The sequence below is a fragment of the Psammomys obesus genome, unplaced genomic scaffold (genome assembly GCF_907164565.1).
Source record: "Psammomys obesus unplaced genomic scaffold, mPsaObe1.curated_primary_1811, whole genome shotgun sequence".
Classification (NCBI taxonomy): domain Eukaryota; kingdom Metazoa; phylum Chordata; class Mammalia; order Rodentia; family Muridae; genus Psammomys; species Psammomys obesus.
In genome coordinates, this window is record NW_026596131.1 from 2,390,004 (window position 1) to 2,406,711 (window position 16,708).

Genomic DNA, 16,708 nt, shown 5'->3' on the forward strand with positions numbered 1-16,708 from the left:
AGGCCCCATGCAAAAGCAATAAGCCCTCTTAATTGCTGAGCAGCCTCTGCAGCCCCTTCTAGGCCCCATGCAAAAGCAATAAGCCCTCTGAATTGCTGAGCAGCCTCTCCAGCCCCATCTTTGTAGTTAGAAAGTACCAAGCAATGTAAAGTGTATTAATAATCTACCCTTAAGACCCATCTCTTTGATGGAGTAACGTTTCGTTAGGATTTGTTTGTTTGCTCACTTGCTTTTTAAGTTTTTCATTTTATTTTATGTGTTTGGGTGTGTTGTCCACATCTATGTCTGTGCTGCATGTGTGCCTGTGGAGGCCAGAGGATTGTGTGAGATCCCCTGAACTAGAGTTACAGAAGGTGGGGAGCTGTTGTGTGGGTGTTGGGAATCAAACCCAGGTTCTCTAGAAGAGCAGCCAGTACTTTTAACCAATGAGCCACTTCTTCAACCCCAAGAGTCAAATTTTAATTTAAAAAAAAAAAAAAAAAAAAAGGGTACCAGTGAGTGGGATGTGATAGACACAGTCATCCTCTATCCGGGAAACAAGGCCACCTGCAAAAGGCACCACCAGCCAGAGGTAGCGCTGGGAGTGAAAATGGGTTTCAAAAGTCAAAGAAAATTTCTGAGCCCCAGGTGCATCTGTCGCTCTTGTATCTGGCTTACCTTTTCTTTGTTAGACAGGGTCTCACGGCGTGCCCCCTGCTGACCCAGAACTCCCTGTGTAGACCAGGCTGGACTCAAACTCGGAATTCTCCTGCCTCTGCCTTCCAAGTGCTAGGATTAAAAACACGAGCCACCACACTCAACCTGGTGTAGTGTGTTACCATTTTTTAATGCTTCTGTATGTGATTTCCTCACTCTCAGGTCTGAAATAAACCAGCATAGCAGATGCTGTTGCCTGTGTGTAGCTTAGAAACAAATTTTTTAATGTCTTGCCTTTGTCATATTTTTTGTTTATTTAACTGAATTATTAAAACAGGATCTCATTGTATAGCCCAGACTGGCCTAGAACTCTCCAGCTCGCAGCCTCAACCTCTTTAGTATTGAAATTACAGGCCTGTGCCACCCTGCCTACCTTTTGAACTCACTTTTTTTTTTTTCTAATTTTACACTTTGAAATTTTTACCACTGCCACCACCCCTTATACGTGTGTTCCTAATACACGTATTACATAAGTACATAATACACGTAAATACGTAAGTACAACCTGTTCGGTCTGTGTAATGTTACCTGTATGTATACGGTCACTTGGTATTGGATAACCAATTGGGGAGCTCTTCCTTCACGAAGGCGATTTCTCCTCCCAGCATTCCCCGGTTGCCCATAATTAAAGAACAGAAGTCTAGGGTTGAGAACCCATAAATGAACTTTTGCCCTTCCATGTTAGCATGTCCATTGCTGTCATCATTGTTCCGGATATGTTTAAGCAGCCATGTTGATGAGATTCATGAGTGTAGCCTCTGTGACATTTCTAGGAGACAACCTCAGCAAACTTGTTCCTCTAGCCCTAAGAATCTTTCTGCCCCCTCTCTCCAAAATGATCCCTGAGCCTTAGGTGTAGGAGTTGTGTTGTAGATGTATCGGTTGGGACCAGGCACCACACCATCTCTTGATTTCTACATTTTGTGGTTGTCTGTGATTGTCTCCATTTGTTGCCTAGTGAAGTTTCTTTGACAAGGGTTAAGAACTACAGTTATCTGTAGTTACATTAGAATGTCGTTAGGAATTGTAGTTTAGTGAAGTGGTGTTTGTAGGTTCTTAACGATCTATGACTTAACCAGCCAGGGTATTCACTGGGCTAGGTTTCCAGTACCAGGCATGGTTCCTCCTGTTAAGCAGGCTGTATGGCCAGTTAGAGAGCTGTTGGATGCCACTGCAGTATGTATGCCACAAAATCGAGCTTCATAGGCAACATAGCTCAGGAGAACTTGCTTGCTTGCTTCCATCCTTGGAATCTTGCATGACACCTTTTGGTGCCCTGAAGACTAATCCTTAGGGACAAGGCTTTCTGATCAGATCAGCAACTCAAGTGCTCTGGGTCTTGGGTTTGAAGCTGGTGGTGTCTTCAGTAATTGAGGGTTACTTTCCTCTTCTGGGGGATGCAAGGCAATCAAGCCTATAATGTTTTGGGACTCTCTTGGATAACCCTGGCCAACAATTCAAAAGACAGCTTCTCATGCCTGATGGGTTGTTTTTGTTTTAATTAACTAATCTATGGCCCCTGAATGAAGCATTAGCAATCCAGATGGGAAAATGGCATTTAAACTGTATGTGCATACAGACTTGTATGTATTATATATTATTTTATGTAGATAATGATTCCTTAGTGACTTTTCCTGACATCCTTGCTGTTGTTTACCTTCCTTTCTTCTCCCATATTTATCTTCCCTCTCTTTAAAGCTCCCTATATTCCCATTTCCTGTTTCAAATCTCTTATGCACCTCTTTGTTATCCACACATACCACACTCCTCTTTTTTTTATTTTCCTAGTTTCTAGTTATATACACACATCTGAAGACTTGGAGCTAGGAATTAACTTACTTTGTTTTGTTCTGTTTTTTGAGACAGACTTTCTCTGTGTAGGCTTGACTGTCCTGGAATTCACGCTATAGATCAGGCTGGCCTTGAACTCACAGAGATAGCCTGACTCTGCCACCCTAGCACTGTGATTAAAGGTGAGCGCCATCATGGCCGTCTGAACTCAGGCTTCTTGCCTGAGGGCCTTTCCAGCATACCATGTTAACCTCCCCAGAAGCCACTCCAAGAGTAAGCTGTACTTTTTCCCCATTAGATTACCTTTTTCCTGGACCAATAGTGGGCTAGAAGCCTTTTGCGACTCCTGCCCGGGGCTTCTTAGAAATCTTAAGACACAAGACAGGGCCTTTAGATGCTGCTGGAGAAGCTAAAGAAGCAACCCAAACCTGCCTGTAAGACTCTCGGTGAAGATTCAATTTCCTACAGGTGTTGCCTTTGAATAATTGCATTTGCCGATTGTCCTCCACAGTTGATTGTAAACGATAAGAGCCAGAATCTCCGGAGACTGCAGGCACAGAGAAATGAGCTGAATGCAAAAGGTGAGAACGCGGAAAGCTTCATGTTCGAGATGAGGTCTGGTTGTTGCCAACCTTCTCCCAACCTTTCTTCGGTGCTCATTGTCTCCTCTCAACCTCAAGCTGTGCTTTCCACTGTTCATTATGTAGTTGTGTCCTGTGCACACCTCTTCAGTGGTCCGCTGTGAGCAGGTTCTTGCTTCCTTTCCAAATGTTAAAATCGTCCTTAGGAGACTGGAGGCTTTTTTGTGATTTAGTTTTTGTTTTGTTTTTTAGTTCGCCTGTTGCGGGAGGAGCTGCAGCTGCTGCAGGAACAGGGCTCCTACGTTGGAGAAGTAGTGCGCGCCATGGATAAGAAAAAAGTGTTGGTCAAGGTAAAAGCAGGGAGACACCAAGAACAGCACATTGCCTTTGTGTTATCTGGCTAGGGTTGCTCTGTTGACTATTGAGGAAAATCATGAGCCCTTATTCCCTCAGGTCCATCCGGAAGGCAAATTTGTTGTTGATGTGGACAAGAACATCGACATCAATGATGTGAGTGTAGCAATTATGTGTGGGTGGGGAAGGCACTACCAAGGGCATCCTGAGACCTCCCTCCCCTTCCTCCAGGTGACGCCCAATTGCCGGGTTGCTCTAAGAAATGACAGCTACACTTTGCATAAGATCCTGCCTAATAAGGTGGACCCTCTGGTGTCACTAATGATGGTGGAGAAGGTGCCAGACTCAACTTACGAGATGATCGGTGGGCTGGACAAGCAGATCAAGGAGATCAAAGAAGTGATTGAGCTGCCAGTGAAGCACCCTGAGCTCTTTGAAGCCCTGGGCATTGCACAGCCAAAGGTAAACAGCAGCCTTTCCTAGGAGGCTGCTGTGCTTGTTCCTCCTGCCCCAGGCTAGACCTACTGCTGTAGTGGCCCTACCTGCTCAAGAGCAGCCACAGGAGAGTTCTAGAGCACTAGGCTAGTTTAAATACAGTCCAGAAAGGATATTGGCCTTCATTTTTTCACACCCCTAACCTCAAGTAAGGGATCCAACGCAAAGCCCTCACTTGTACATAATTGAAGGGGTTGGTTTTCCCCTAAGCATGATGTATGGCCCTTTCCAGGGAGTGCTTCTGTATGGACCTCCAGGCACTGGAAAGACACTGTTGGCCCGAGCTGTGGCTCATCATACGGATTGTACCTTCATTCGTGTCTCTGGCTCTGAGCTGGTACAGAAATTCATTGGGGAAGGTAACTGTGGCAAAGAATATGAGAACAAGTGGGAGGGTAGCCAGTGGAAGGCTCATTAGCTCCTAATGCCAGGTTGGCCTTTGCATAGGGGCAAGAATGGTCAGGGAGCTGTTCGTCATGGCACGAGAGCATGCCCCGTCGATCATCTTCATGGATGAGATTGACTCTATCGGCTCTTCACGGCTGGAGGGGGGCTCTGGAGGGGACAGTGAAGTACAGCGCACAATGCTGGAACTGCTCAACCAGCTGGATGGCTTTGAGGCCACCAAGAATATCAAGGTGAGGTGGTACAGGCTTTCAGACAAGCCAGGTAAAGGTGTGAGCTGGTACGCAGGTCTAAAAGTTTTTTCCCTGACTCCACTTCTTTTCCCAGGTTATCATGGCTACTAATAGGATTGATATCCTGGACTCTGCCCTGCTTCGTCCTGGGAGGATTGACAGAAAAATCGAATTCCCACCTCCCAATGAGGAGGTCTGTGGAGGATGGTGTCTGGAGGAGCTCTGGCTGTGGAGATAGGGTGCAGGACTTAGGGTTTTTCTCTCACCCCTAGGCCCGGCTGGACATTCTGAAAATCCACTCTCGGAAAATGAACTTGACCAGGGGGATCAACCTGAGAAAAATTGCTGAGTTGATGCCGGGAGCTTCGGGGGCTGAAGTAAAGGTAACTGGGCAGTAGCAGGAAGCCGTAAGAGCCAGCTCAGTGCTATGGGGGCCCAGCAGCAGGTTCTCAGGTTCTCTTTACGGCTTAGGGTGTGTGCACGGAAGCTGGCATGTACGCTCTGAGAGAACGGCGTGTCCACGTTACTCAGGAGGACTTTGAGATGGCAGTAGCCAAGGTATGTGCCTTCACCTTTGCCTTTGCTGTGTTGGCTCTGGAGCAGGAGCTTGTGTTCAGTTCATACATCCTGCACTCTCCTTCCTCTCTCTCCAGGTCATGCAAAAGGATAGTGAGAAAAATATGTCCATCAAGAAGCTGTGGAAGTGAGGGCATGTCCCTTGTGTGGATCCCTCAAATAAAGGTCTGTGCGGTAAACTCTGGAACTCCAGTCTGTTAATAAGCAACTGCACTGTTCAGTGACCAGGTCTGGACACCACCAATAAACAAAAGGATTTATTTGGAATTTTCCAAGTTTGCCAGAAGTGGCATTTGCCAAGCCTTAGGCCCACCCTCTTAAGACCAACTGCAAAAGGTAACAGTCCTCCAGCTTTCCCCTTCCCCTCCAGCACACACACCCCTACTTTAGCTGGGTTAGAGAACTGGCACATTCCCTCCCTCTGGGAGATTCTACTCCCCCTTGCCCAGGCAGCTGGGGGAGGGCAGCCCCATGGCATCCCAGGAGATGATGGCGGCTGCAGCCGCTTGCATAGATTAAGGAAAGAAAATAAGAAAGGAGGCACCAAGTAGGGCTCCCTGAAAAAAACCCAGTTACCTCTGTACAAAAAAAAAAAAAAAAAAAAAAAGTGGCTCCCACATAGAAAAACCTGCTCCCCAAATAGTGCAAATACCCAAAGAAAAGGACAAACCAGCAGCAAGGCTGGGCTTGTAGGAATGGCAAAGAACTTTGGTTGAGAAAGGCCAGGAAGAGTCTGGGCTAGGCCTCCCCTTCCTTGCCCAGCTCCCCAAAGCCAGCTCTGACACTGGCCCTAGGGTGGAGCCTGTAAACATGCAAACCCAGCAGCCTTTGGTTCGGAAATGTCTGTTACAAAGTTAAAGCACAACCTTCAGCAGTCCTACTTGGGCCTGCCTGCAGGGGGCTGAGGCGGCATCTTGCGAACCCAATTAAAGCCAACGCTAAAAAGTAAGTAATAAGGCTTTGGGGACCAAGCAATGAGGAATCTAAAACTACATTTATGAAACTAAAGCTGGGGAGTTGAGGGTGACAGGAGACACACCTCACTCCATCCTACATGTCTGCAGCCCCAGCCAGAACCAAGAGGACGGTCTCCTGCCAGGTTCCGGGGCTGGAAGGAAGGAAGCAATCCCTGAGCGGTTAGGTCAGGCGAATTCCCAGCACCTGTTCCAGTTCCTGCCTTCGCTGCTGCACCTGGAGAAGAGAAAGCAAGACTCAGGCTTCGGCCTCTCAAGAAAAGGAGTTCAAAAGGGCAGAACCTCACCTTGGCAAAGATGTGCCTCCCAACTGCTTCCTGAGCCCAGGGCTGATGGTAGAAAGCAGCTCGCCTCTCCTCCTCAGGATTTCCGATCACATCCGTGATGATCTTTAAAGAGAAGGGGCAAGGTGTGGCGTAAATCCTGAGATAGTCTGCCCTTCGACTGGAATAGTGCTTGGGTAAAAAGAGAGAGATGTGGGATTCCCTCCAAACCTTCAAAAAAGAGCACTGTACCTTGAGGTCTCGGCGTTGGGAACGGAGCCATTCCTGGATGAAGTCCTGGGGGTCAGTGCTAAAGCTGAGCATGAAATCCCTCTGCGTCTTGAGCTGGTTGATGGACTCAATGGTCTCATGGATCTGGAGAGGTGGTGCATGTCAAATGTGCTCCGGTCTTAGGGTCTGTTCCCAGATGTAGGTCCAGAGGCATAAGCCTAAGGTCCTATCCTCAGTGTGCTATCTGCAAGTGACAGATCAGCTCACCCCCAATCTGACCCTAGAGGCTGTGGAGAGAAAGGACTCACCTTGACATCAAGAGAGGCAATCTCCTGCTGGTTAGTGGTAGAGGCCAGAAAGTTGCTCATCTGCGCCTTCAGTGGGTCATCCACCTCCACGTCAATGTCATAGCAGGCTGTCTTCTTCTGGTCGTTAGGGTCCACACTGCAGGCGGCACAGGAAAGGAAGGGGAAGCATGCTGTGTACACCCAAACCAGCAAGCCTGTCATATGAGTAAGGCTTCAGGGTGAATTCTGTTTTCAAAGAGCCATTTCTCCTCCTTCTAGTTACCTAATGACATGATTAATAACAATGGGGTCTGGATGCTGCAGCAATCCAGCCAGCTTCATGGGAATCTCGGAGAAACGGAGTCGGCCACAACTGAAGATCTGGAAAGAGCATCAAAGGCATGGTGATGCCTGAGGGAAATGCCATAGGAAAGTAGACTATTCCAGGGCCACTAGACAATAGTCCAAAGACTGGCTGAGCACTGGCCGGCCAGGGTTCCAGAGCAGATGAGCCAGGGGCTGAGAGAACAAGAAGAAGGTAGCACCAGCTGACCTGGCGGAAGTAACGATTGCAGTTGATGTATTCCCGCTCATGCCCGTCCTGCAGCTGGTTGTGTTTGATGTAAAGCCACAGTGCCTGCATGATGGCAGCCCTCGTCTGTGTGTGTACTCCCAGCAACCTCGCCAGTCGGGGGTCCAGTTTATACTGAGGAGGCTGGAATGGACAGAAGGAGTCTAAAAAGGTTCTTCTACAGAAACAGCATCGAAGGACTTAGAGCAGTGGGGTTCTCAACCCTCCTAATGCTGAGAGCCTTTAAACAGTTCGTCATGTGCTGGCCCGACCCCAACCATAAAATTACTCACTGCCACTTCATACTAGTTTTGTAATGTAAATATCTGTTTCCCAATGGTCTTAGGTGACCCTTGTGAAAAGGTCATTTGACACTGCCCCCGCCAAAGGGGTCACAACCAACAGGTTGAGAACTGCTGAGTTAGAGGAACCTGCTCCCCTTTCGTGAATCCCTGAGGCCCCATGTGTGGCCCTGGGCATCTGTCACCTGATGATCCAGCATGAGCAGAAGGGTGCACTTGACATTGAGGTCTCCAGGCCGTTTCACCTGAAAGCCGTCTGTTTCCTGGGTGGTGGGCATCCGATGCCACTGTCAGGGAGAGGTTGCAGAGTTCATCACTGACAGACAGGCTACAGCACTCTTCCAGCACAGTGAGGTTATTGTTCTGTATCCCCCAGCAGCTTGTCCCTCCCAGGCTCTAGGACCATTCTTACCTCCACCAGATGGTTGTCAGGCCCATACAGTTCCTTGTCCAGCTCAATGACAAGGCTTTTAAAGAATGATGAAAACTTCCTCTTCTGTTTGCTAGGCTGGGAATGGAAAGAGCTGTAAGATGTCTGCTGCTAAACTCACTAATCATATAAGAAATGATTCAATCCTGGAGCGCAGTCTTGGGCCCTGAAGTAGCATTCAAAGTCAGTCTGGGCAAAGCTGCAGGAAAGGGCTCTCCATGCACCCCTCTGCCTACCAAATAGGGAGTGAATCCAAGACACCTGACTGCCATTTAAGTTGTAATAACTACAGATGTTCATCCTCAAGCCACGGGTGTAGCTCTGTGGTGGAGCACTAGCCTAGGACTTCTTAAAGAATGCTCATGTCTGTCCATAGTCTAAGTTCTCATGCGCCTTCTCCCCTCCCAACACCTCCTTCCCAAACTCACATCATCCAGAAGTTTTCCCTCCACTCGAAGCTCCCAGGAGGCCACCTTGTCTGCTGCTGGAGTTCCCCCAGGGGTCCCTGCAGTTCCTGCATTATCACCATCTGCCTTGCTGGGGCTGAATGTATTGGAAATATAGATCCGAAGTTTTCGCTTTTGCTGAAGAGGAAGAACAATGGGCTAGAGGTGGACAGATATGCTGGAACCCCTACATACTTTCCTCTTAGAAGTAAGAACACTTGGATTGGTTATTTTCTATTTGCTAGCGTCCTGTCTTTATTAGAAATAGGCTGGGCACAACGGTAAATGCTTGTGATCTTGGCACTCAGGCAGCGGCAGGGGGACTGGGTTAGTGGCCACACATAGCAAGATGTGTTTCAAAGCATGCTGAGTGTGTGCTCTACTAGCAGAACGCTCCCTGCTGTGAGAGGTACAAGCAGACCCCTGCTCACTCCTGGAAAACAAGGCCAGGGAGGAAAAACAGTTTGGGAAGACTCAGAGTAGCACGTACCGTCAGAGGCTTTTTGATGGCCTCTTGGATCTCCATCCGCTTGCGAGCAATGGTCTGGTCCAGCTTCCTCTCAAAAGCTAAGAGATCCATGTATGCCTGAGACTCTGGGACAAGCTCCCGGATCTGCAGATGGAGAAATGCAATGGTTTGCTTCACCAGCTCTAGTTCTACCATCCTCCCTTCCCCAGTCCAGGCCTGGGGAAGATGGCCTCCCACTCTGGCCAGCCAGGACCGGGCAGGCCTCCTAACACTTACTCGCTGAGGTAGAACCTTATCTGCCATCTTCCTCCTCTTTAACCTAGCAGGAAAACAGAAACCCATTTAAGAGGTTCACAGTCCAAACTCCCCATCTTCAAATCCCTCTCCCAAATTGCCAAGGGTCTCCTTGGTGTCAACGTAGAGGTAAACTTTACCACCAGAGATGAGATAGGCGAGAAAAGAGAAATAGTCTCACCCTCGGCGCTGGGCAGGCATGGGGGGCTGGGCCTGAGGCACAAGCAGGCGTTTTCGGAATGGATCCATCATGGTAGGTGGCATGCCAGGTCGAAGTGGAGCAGCTGTGCCAAATGGGGAACCAGCTGGAGGTCCCACCTGCAAGCCAGCCATGGGCATCCTGCTTCCTGGTGACATGCCAGGTCGCTGGGGAAAGTGGAACAATGGAGGTGCACAGGTCAGTGGCAGAGCCCTACGAGGTCCATAACCGATACCCTCCATCTCTTTCACACATGGAGAGACCTGCTGGAGACCAGGAACAAAGGGGAACAGGCGCCTGTGCTGGGCGTGTAAACCACACCTGCCCCGCCCCTGCAACCACCCTGGCAGCCGTGCCAACAAATGAGGCAGCCAGAGTCCATGGGTGGGAGGAGAGTACCACTTGCAGAAGGAAGGGCCTGGGGAATTTTTTAGGACTCATCAACACCTTTCCAGCTTCAATATGCTATGTCCTGCACCCTGGGATCAGGCAGCTTTGAGTATTTATAGAGTCCTTAGATACCCCACTATACACTCCCTCCTCCTTTCCCCATCTTGAAGGACAAGCATTGCTTGGGAGACCAGGGAGAATGCATGGCAACCCAGGGGAGTACAGGAGGATATACACAGTCTGATGAGCACGCCTGGTGGCTTGACTGGGAAAGAAAGGCAGCAGGGATAGCAGGCCCATCCGGCAGCAGCACCCCAGGTGAGCTGGTACAGCAGCATGGCCTGGCCATGTCAGGGCTTGTGGGGATAGCCTCGGGAGTACAGACACCATCTGGCCACCACATGGCCTTTACTACAACCTAGACCTCTTGTCCCATCCCCCATTGCCCACACTCACCCATGACCCTCATCCCCTGCTTCTCACACTCTCTTTTTTTCCCTTTTGCCATGCCCCTACCTCTATGTCAAAAGACCCCCAAAAGTAAAGTTTTAGTTCTTGGGTGGCCTGTGGGAATGAGAGCAGCAGACATCTGGACTGTGCCCATGATCTAGGCACCACCTGGCAGCCAGGCTGCTGCTGTTTCAACTTAACCCTAGCCATGCCAAGCTGCAGAATAAGACTGTCATGGACGCAAAGAGTAGAGAACAGGGTCAGCAGCAACAATCTGGGTGACACAAGCAGCTTGATTTCCCATCCAAGGCCCAGCTCTCCAACATTCTGGAGCCCTCCACCTCCCAACTCCATTCACATGGCTGCTGCCTGAAAGGCCTGTTTGGCAGCTCTGCCTTGCACACACTGTCCCTGGCAGCTTCACAGGGCTGGCCCCAGGGCCCAGGTTATGCAATCAATCAGTATAACCAGACAACCAGGCCAGCCTGGGTGGAGATTCACACTAAGTTAAAGGACCGCCCCCAAACCCCAACCCCCAAGCATCCTGGAGATGAGTCTCTGCAACTTCTTTATCCAGTACTAAACCCACATTCCCAACAACAGAGGGTCAGATTCATGACCAGCAGCAGAGAGGGAGGGAAAGAAATATGACCCAGACAAGGGGAAGAGGATAGGAGCAGAGCAGGACGACAGGCAAGCACGTGGCAATTGAGGAGTTAAAAGTGGGAGACCCTGGGACCTTGGGAGCCCTGCCACAAAGTCTCTCCTCATCAGGAAGAAATTCATCAAAGCTGTTGAAAGGCAGAAGACAGCCTGTTTCTCTGCTGTAATGATCCAGAGCCAGAGATTATAGAAGGGAAAAAAACAAAGAAAAAAAAACAAAAAAACCTCAGGTGGCCACAGCCTAAGAACCCCATCATTCCAGATGGGAGGTTTTCTTAGGGTAACTGTAGATAGAAGCTGGGGTGCTCTGGTCCCCCAGAAGCTCTCCACTGGGGTTCAGAACGCCTGTAGTTGTACTGCTGAGCCCTCTGGGAAATCCCAAGGCAGCCCAAGCAGGCCTGGTAGAGGCCCCACCCAGACATCTGCTCCAGAGTTCTGGGGCTTAGGCTCCAGGTCCCCAGCTCACCCAGTGCCTCAGGGGAAGGCTGCTCACAATTCTAACCCCAGCTCCCTCTTGCCAAGCTCCACACCTGGGCTTTGAAGAGCCAGTAACTCCTCCTACTTAAAAACAAAACAAAGCCACAGCCACAGAACCTCATGCTCTCTGCCTGCCCACCAGCCCTAGCACCAGGGTGGGTAGAGCTGCTCAGTCCCCTGGACCCCAGAGTGCAGGGACTTCTCCTTGGTCAAGCACCAACCCCACATGCTAGGTTTGATTTTATAAAGACAAGGGCAGAAGGCTCTCTCTAGGTTAGGAATCTAGGGCTCAAGTAAGCATGCTCTCTGCTTTGCTCCAAAGCCTGTAGCCCTGATCCTCCTGAAAGCTGCCTGGGCGTAAGAGCCTCATTTGGAGAACATACCCTGACCTATGAATAGAAGGTATTTTAAACTCTGAGATGAGTGAACCCTGCAATAATACACACTAAGTTTTTTGTTTTGTTTTTGATTGTGGTATGTTAACCTATTCATCTGACTGTACTCCAAAACAAGAAGAACCCTCTGGAGGTAGGGAGGTTATCACTTTTACTTCAACAGGCGCCCTGATATGCCCAGGTTGAGCACAAAAATCCTTGCTCTTCCTGCTCACCCCAAGAGGAACCCCTTTGTCCTTAGACCCCAAGCCTACCTAGAAACTGGAATGAACATGGAATGAAGCAAGTGGGATCTCCTTCAAACTCAACCAATGGGTTTTCCTTCCCCAGAGAAGGAGAGGAAGAAAAAGAAATGGAGAAAACAGAGATGATGATGCCAAACATCATGATCAGTATGGGATGCCCAGCCTCAAGGCCACCTCCTTTCTCACACCTAGTAGCCACAGCTATTCAGCTGGCCAGCCCAGCCTCAGAATAGCCCAAGGCCACTCAACACAGACTATGAAGGAATCCATCTTCCCATCCTCACAGAGGCTTTCCCGGGGGTACATTCTCTATCAGCTACAGGCCAAGGAAAACAAAACAAAGCCACAGAGTGAGTTATAGGACAGCCAGGACTACAGAAAGACTAGAAAAACCGAACAGATCTCCCAATGCCTACAGGAAGCTTCTAGATCAGTTCTAAGCAACAGGACCAAGGGCTAGAATAACCAATAGGGACTCCTCAGTGACACACCAGGCCCATGAATCTCCAAAGAAAGCAACATGGAAAAGATAAAACTCCAGCTAGTATCCTTGGGACCAAGTCTGTCTGTGTTCAGACCCAAGCTCTTCATTTTCTTTTGAGATAGGAGGAGAAATGAAGGGGAGGGGGGAATCGCTGTCCTGCCACCCCCAGCTAGTTGTCTCCTTAGAAATGTGACTCCTGGGTGTGATGCACACTCCATGAGGATCTATTTCTGAGATCTCTACCTAGACAAACCAGCAGAGGACAGAGTGAGGGACAGTGCACACCTTTGGGCCTTAAATAAGCCACAGCCTTTGGCTGGGGCACATAGGTTAAGATACATACGGCCTTGTCAAGAACCTAAAGGATAAGTAAAAGAGAGGTTGGGTGTAGCAGTGTGTGGCTGTAATCCCAGCACTAGAGAGGCAGAAAGAGGTCAAGGCCAACTCTGGCTAGAGAGCCAGCCTAGACTGCATGAGACCCTCTATCAAAAAACAAAAGTGACAAGGACGTGGGAAAAGGATGGACACAATCCCCAGGCCCTCTGGAAAACAGCAGTTGTCTGCCAGGGTTCCATGCTCGGCAACAAAATGCAAAAGCAAAACAAAATTCTCAAACATTCTGGAGCAACCTGCAACCAGAGCACCGAGGAAGGAGGAGTCCCACAAGCAGGGTCAAGCTGAGTTAGTTCCCAATGCACTGACCACAGGCTCTTGTCCCTGCTTCTCAGTGGCCTTTGAAGCTGCAACCTGAGACTGTTCTCTTCAAGCTGGAATGGTCAGGGCAGCACCCTCTGAAGCAGCCTCTGCAGCTGCAGACTCCTGCAGCCCCAGCCCAGTAGGGCTCCACAAAGCCTCTCTGCTCCTCCAAACTTAACTAATGGATACCGAGACCAAGAAGAAAGCCCAGGACAGAAGATTATCTAGAGTGGTCTGTTAACGGGACTGGGACTTCTTCAGACCTGGCCACTGCTGTCTCTAATCTAACCTGAAGTCAGCTGGGCACCCTCTCTCATTAAGTCTCCCAGGCTTTAGGAAGCCAGGCTTCCTTCCTCCTCAACTTGAGCAGCTGGGAGCCATCTCAGAGACACTAACGCTCTGCCAGTTCCCAACTAGGAAAAATAAAAAAACTGCCGGGGCAGAGATGCAGTGGAACGGAGGCCAATGAAAGGGCAACCCTGTTTTCTCACTAACGAGCCTCTTCCAAAATTTCCTGACCATGCCGGGTCACCCCTGACCTCCACTCCGGGACCTGCCATACTTTTCACCCCAATTGCCCACAATTCTCTAGATCTCAGGAAGCCTCCATCTCTCAGTTAACTCAGAAGCCCTGTGCCGAGAAGCCCCGGGACTCTTCCAAGCCCTCCATGGTAGAGCCTCTCTCCCCCAGTCCCCGACACTGCCCCCGACCCCTAGCCACTAACCGAGGGACTCTGGCCTGGCCCACCACCAGCTCCCGACAGTTCCTCCTGCAGTGTCTGTGCCCTGGGCTGCCGGTCTAGGGACTCCTCCTGCCCTCACCTGAGGGCCCCGGGGAGACCAACCCAGCACCCTCGCGGCGCCGCCGGCCTGCCATCCTCACCTGGTACTGCGCCGCGGGGGCCGCGGGGCCCATGGGGCGGAAGGCGGCGGCCCCCGGTACCCCCATCCCTCCAGAAGGCCCAGGGCCCCTGAGCGCCGGGTTGGGCAGCATTCCGGGTCCCGCAGGCGGAGGCGGCGCACCAAGGGCCGCGGCAACGGCGCCGCCGCCGGGACTCAGCGGGGGCAGCGGGAACCCGCCCGCGCCACGGCCCGACATCACTCCGCCCCGTGCCGCGGTGCAGCGATCCGGCCTCCCGGCTCCGTGTTGAGTCCGCTCCGCGAGCTGCGTTCCGCGATCCGGGACTTTCCTGTTTTATTGCCGGGTTCCGGGGTTTTCTATTCCAAGTTCGCAAGTTCTTCACAGCCCAGCTTTAGGATCCGCGGCCTCTGAGTCCGCTCCGGCCAGGGAGATTCCAGGTCCGGGATGTGCAGCGAGCCCGCAGGCCTCCCGGGCTCAGCCGGACGGAGTCCAGTTACCCAGAGGCGGTTACGAGCCCCCAGCCCCGCCCAACCCAGACCTGCGGCAGGCCCCGCCCCTGCCCCCCCCGCCCAATCGAGAATGCCTCTCCAAATCCCGCCCTCGCGAGACCCGCCTCAAACAGGCACCGCCCATAACTGACGGCCCGAGAGCCCCGCCCTTTCCCCCCCCGCCCCCGGAGGAGCGGGAGCGGAAGCTGCCCACGGAAGCGCTGAGAAAGGCGCGGGGTCAGAGTTCGAAGGTCACGTAGGGCAGCCACTACGCTTAGGCGCTTACACCTCTCCAAGGCGGTTCTGTTGTGTCTGCATTTTCAAGCCTTAAAAACAAAAGAGCCGCCAATAACTTTTTTTTTCTTATAATTAAACTTTATTTAGTACTTTTGTTTGTAGAAAAGCACTATGTTTTCTATGTTAACGCCAACAACTTTTAAAGAGCCTGAGGATGTAGGCCCGTGGTATAGGGCGTTTACCTTCCATCACCAACCCCCCATACCCACCCACACCCTTTACCCCAAGAAGCCTATATTGGTTGTTCAGCGCCGCCAGGAACAGACCTGACCCAGCTGGGTGAAAGCTTGGCATGGCCCAGCGCCCGAGTTCTTATCGCGCTAAATCGTCCGTGCCTTACTTTAAGGAAGCCTGATAATATACTCCACAGAAAATGGTTTCAGGTGAAGGAATTTTGTATACTGAGAGAACTCCAGGCAGTGAAATAAGTTTTACCCGGTTTGTGTAGGACTTAGTTTTGAAAAGTTGAGAACCTTTTCAGAAACCACTTGCTTCAGCTGTGCTGTGGACCTAACATCTGCTAAAGTGGTATATAGGTCCTCCCCGCGGTCTGGAATCAGCGCTGCTTAACTTTAACAAGCCTTGAAAATCCTCAGATTCGGGTTAGGGAATGTAGCTCAGGTTGTAGACTGCTTGCCTAGCACGCACAAAGCTCTGGGTGGGTGGGTTGGTTGGTTGGTTTTGTTTGTGGTTTTCGACACAGGTTTCTCTGTAGTCCTGGCTGGCCTGGACTCACTTTGTAGCCCAGGATGGCCTTGAACTCACAGAGATGGGCCTGCCTCTGCCTCCCAGAGTGCTGGAACTACAAGCATGCACCACCTCGCCGGCTGAAGCCCTAGATTTGAAGCCCAGACTACATAAACTGTGCTTAGTGGTACATGCTAGTAATCCCAGCACACAAGGGGAAGCAGAAGGGCCAGAAGTTCAGTGTTGTTCCCAGCCACATCACCAGTTGAGACTAGGGTTACAGGAGACCCTATATCAAAATAAAAGTCAAAATCCGAGTTTTTTGTTAAAATCTGGTGTATGATTCAGTGAAGTAAGGGCAGGGCCCAAAGGTTGGGTTGGTTTGGGTTGGGTAGGGTTTGGTTTGGTTTGGTTTTTCGAGACAGGGTTTCTTTGTGTAGCTCTGGCTGTCCTGAAAGGCGCTCTGTAGACCAGGCTGACCTCAAACTCAGAGATAAGCTCCTGCCTCTGCCTCTGAGTGCTAGGATTAAGGGGATGCGACACTACCCTTGGCCCACGAGCTCATTTTTTAAAAAGAATTATTGTATGTGTAAGATTGTTTGCAGGGTGTGTGTGTCTACCACATGCTAGCCTGGTGCCTGGAACTGGACTTCCAGATGGTTGTGAGCCACCATGTGGATGCTGGGAAACAAACCCCAGTCCTCTGCTCCTCTAGCAAGACCTTAAAGAGTGCTATGACCACACTCTTGTTTTGTTTTTCAAGACAGGGTTTGTGTAGTCCTGGCTGTCCTGGAGCTCACTCTGTAGACCAGGCTGGCCTTGACCTCACAGAGATCCGCCTGCCTAGTGCTAGAATTAAGGGCATGCACCACCATGACCTAGCTGAGTAGCCCACACTTTTAAGTAGACTGGACAGAGATTTTTCATGATAAAAAAATCTTTCACTTTCTGTTTTTATTCCCAACAAAATTATTTTC

At 50.4% G+C, this 16,708-nt stretch overlaps 2 protein-coding genes across 2 annotated transcripts in view; one reads left to right on the forward strand and one right to left on the reverse strand.

The window, feature by feature from the left end:
• Psmc5 (proteasome 26S subunit, ATPase 5) overlaps positions 1 to 5,310 on the forward strand; it is a 6,392-nt gene extending 1,082 nt beyond the window's left edge. Inside the window, exons 3-12 of the mRNA XM_055592245.1 lie at positions 2,999 to 3,068; positions 3,321 to 3,418; positions 3,522 to 3,578; positions 3,654 to 3,884; positions 4,150 to 4,276; positions 4,365 to 4,555; positions 4,650 to 4,748; positions 4,828 to 4,938; positions 5,027 to 5,113; positions 5,209 to 5,310. Coding sequence (XP_055448220.1) covers positions 2,999 to 3,068; positions 3,321 to 3,418; positions 3,522 to 3,578; positions 3,654 to 3,884; positions 4,150 to 4,276; positions 4,365 to 4,555; positions 4,650 to 4,748; positions 4,828 to 4,938; positions 5,027 to 5,113; positions 5,209 to 5,262 — 1,125 coding nt within the window. The 3' untranslated portion in view covers positions 5,263 to 5,310. The remainder of the gene's footprint in view (positions 1 to 2,998; positions 3,069 to 3,320; positions 3,419 to 3,521; positions 3,579 to 3,653; positions 3,885 to 4,149; positions 4,277 to 4,364; positions 4,556 to 4,649; positions 4,749 to 4,827; positions 4,939 to 5,026; positions 5,114 to 5,208) is intronic.
• A 65-nt stretch (positions 5,311 to 5,375) lies between these two features.
• On the reverse strand, positions 5,376 to 14,775 carry Smarcd2 (SWI/SNF related, matrix associated, actin dependent regulator of chromatin, subfamily d, member 2). The gene is made up of 13 exons (XM_055592244.1): positions 14,281 to 14,775; positions 9,580 to 9,764; positions 9,381 to 9,423; positions 9,126 to 9,248; positions 8,618 to 8,773; positions 8,172 to 8,267; positions 7,945 to 8,046; positions 7,440 to 7,601; positions 7,170 to 7,267; positions 6,908 to 7,043; positions 6,621 to 6,743; positions 6,393 to 6,494; positions 5,376 to 6,322 (listed from the first exon to the last, which is right to left on the reverse strand). Exons 1-13 carry the CDS (start codon positions 14,494 to 14,496, stop codon positions 6,269 to 6,271), a joined length of 1,596 nt encoding a protein of 531 aa, XP_055448219.1. The 5' UTR covers positions 14,497 to 14,775; the 3' UTR covers positions 5,376 to 6,268.
• Positions 14,776 to 16,708: the final 1,933 nt, after the last annotated feature.

Excerpts from the sequence above, each read along its gene's own strand:
- Smarcd2 (XM_055592244.1), bottom strand. The coding sequence starts at position 14,496 with ATGTCGGGCCGTGGCGCGGGCGGGTTCCCGCTGCCCCCGCTGAGTCCC. Across the intron at positions 9,249-9,380 it reads ATAAGGTTCTACCTCAGCGA|ATCCGGGAGCTTGTCCCAGA; the intron begins GTAAGTGTTAGG and ends CTCCATCTGCAG. Across the intron at positions 7,602-7,944 it reads TGCTCATGCTGGATCATCAG|CCTCCTCAGTATAAACTGGA; the intron begins GTGACAGATGCC and ends TGTCCATTCCAG.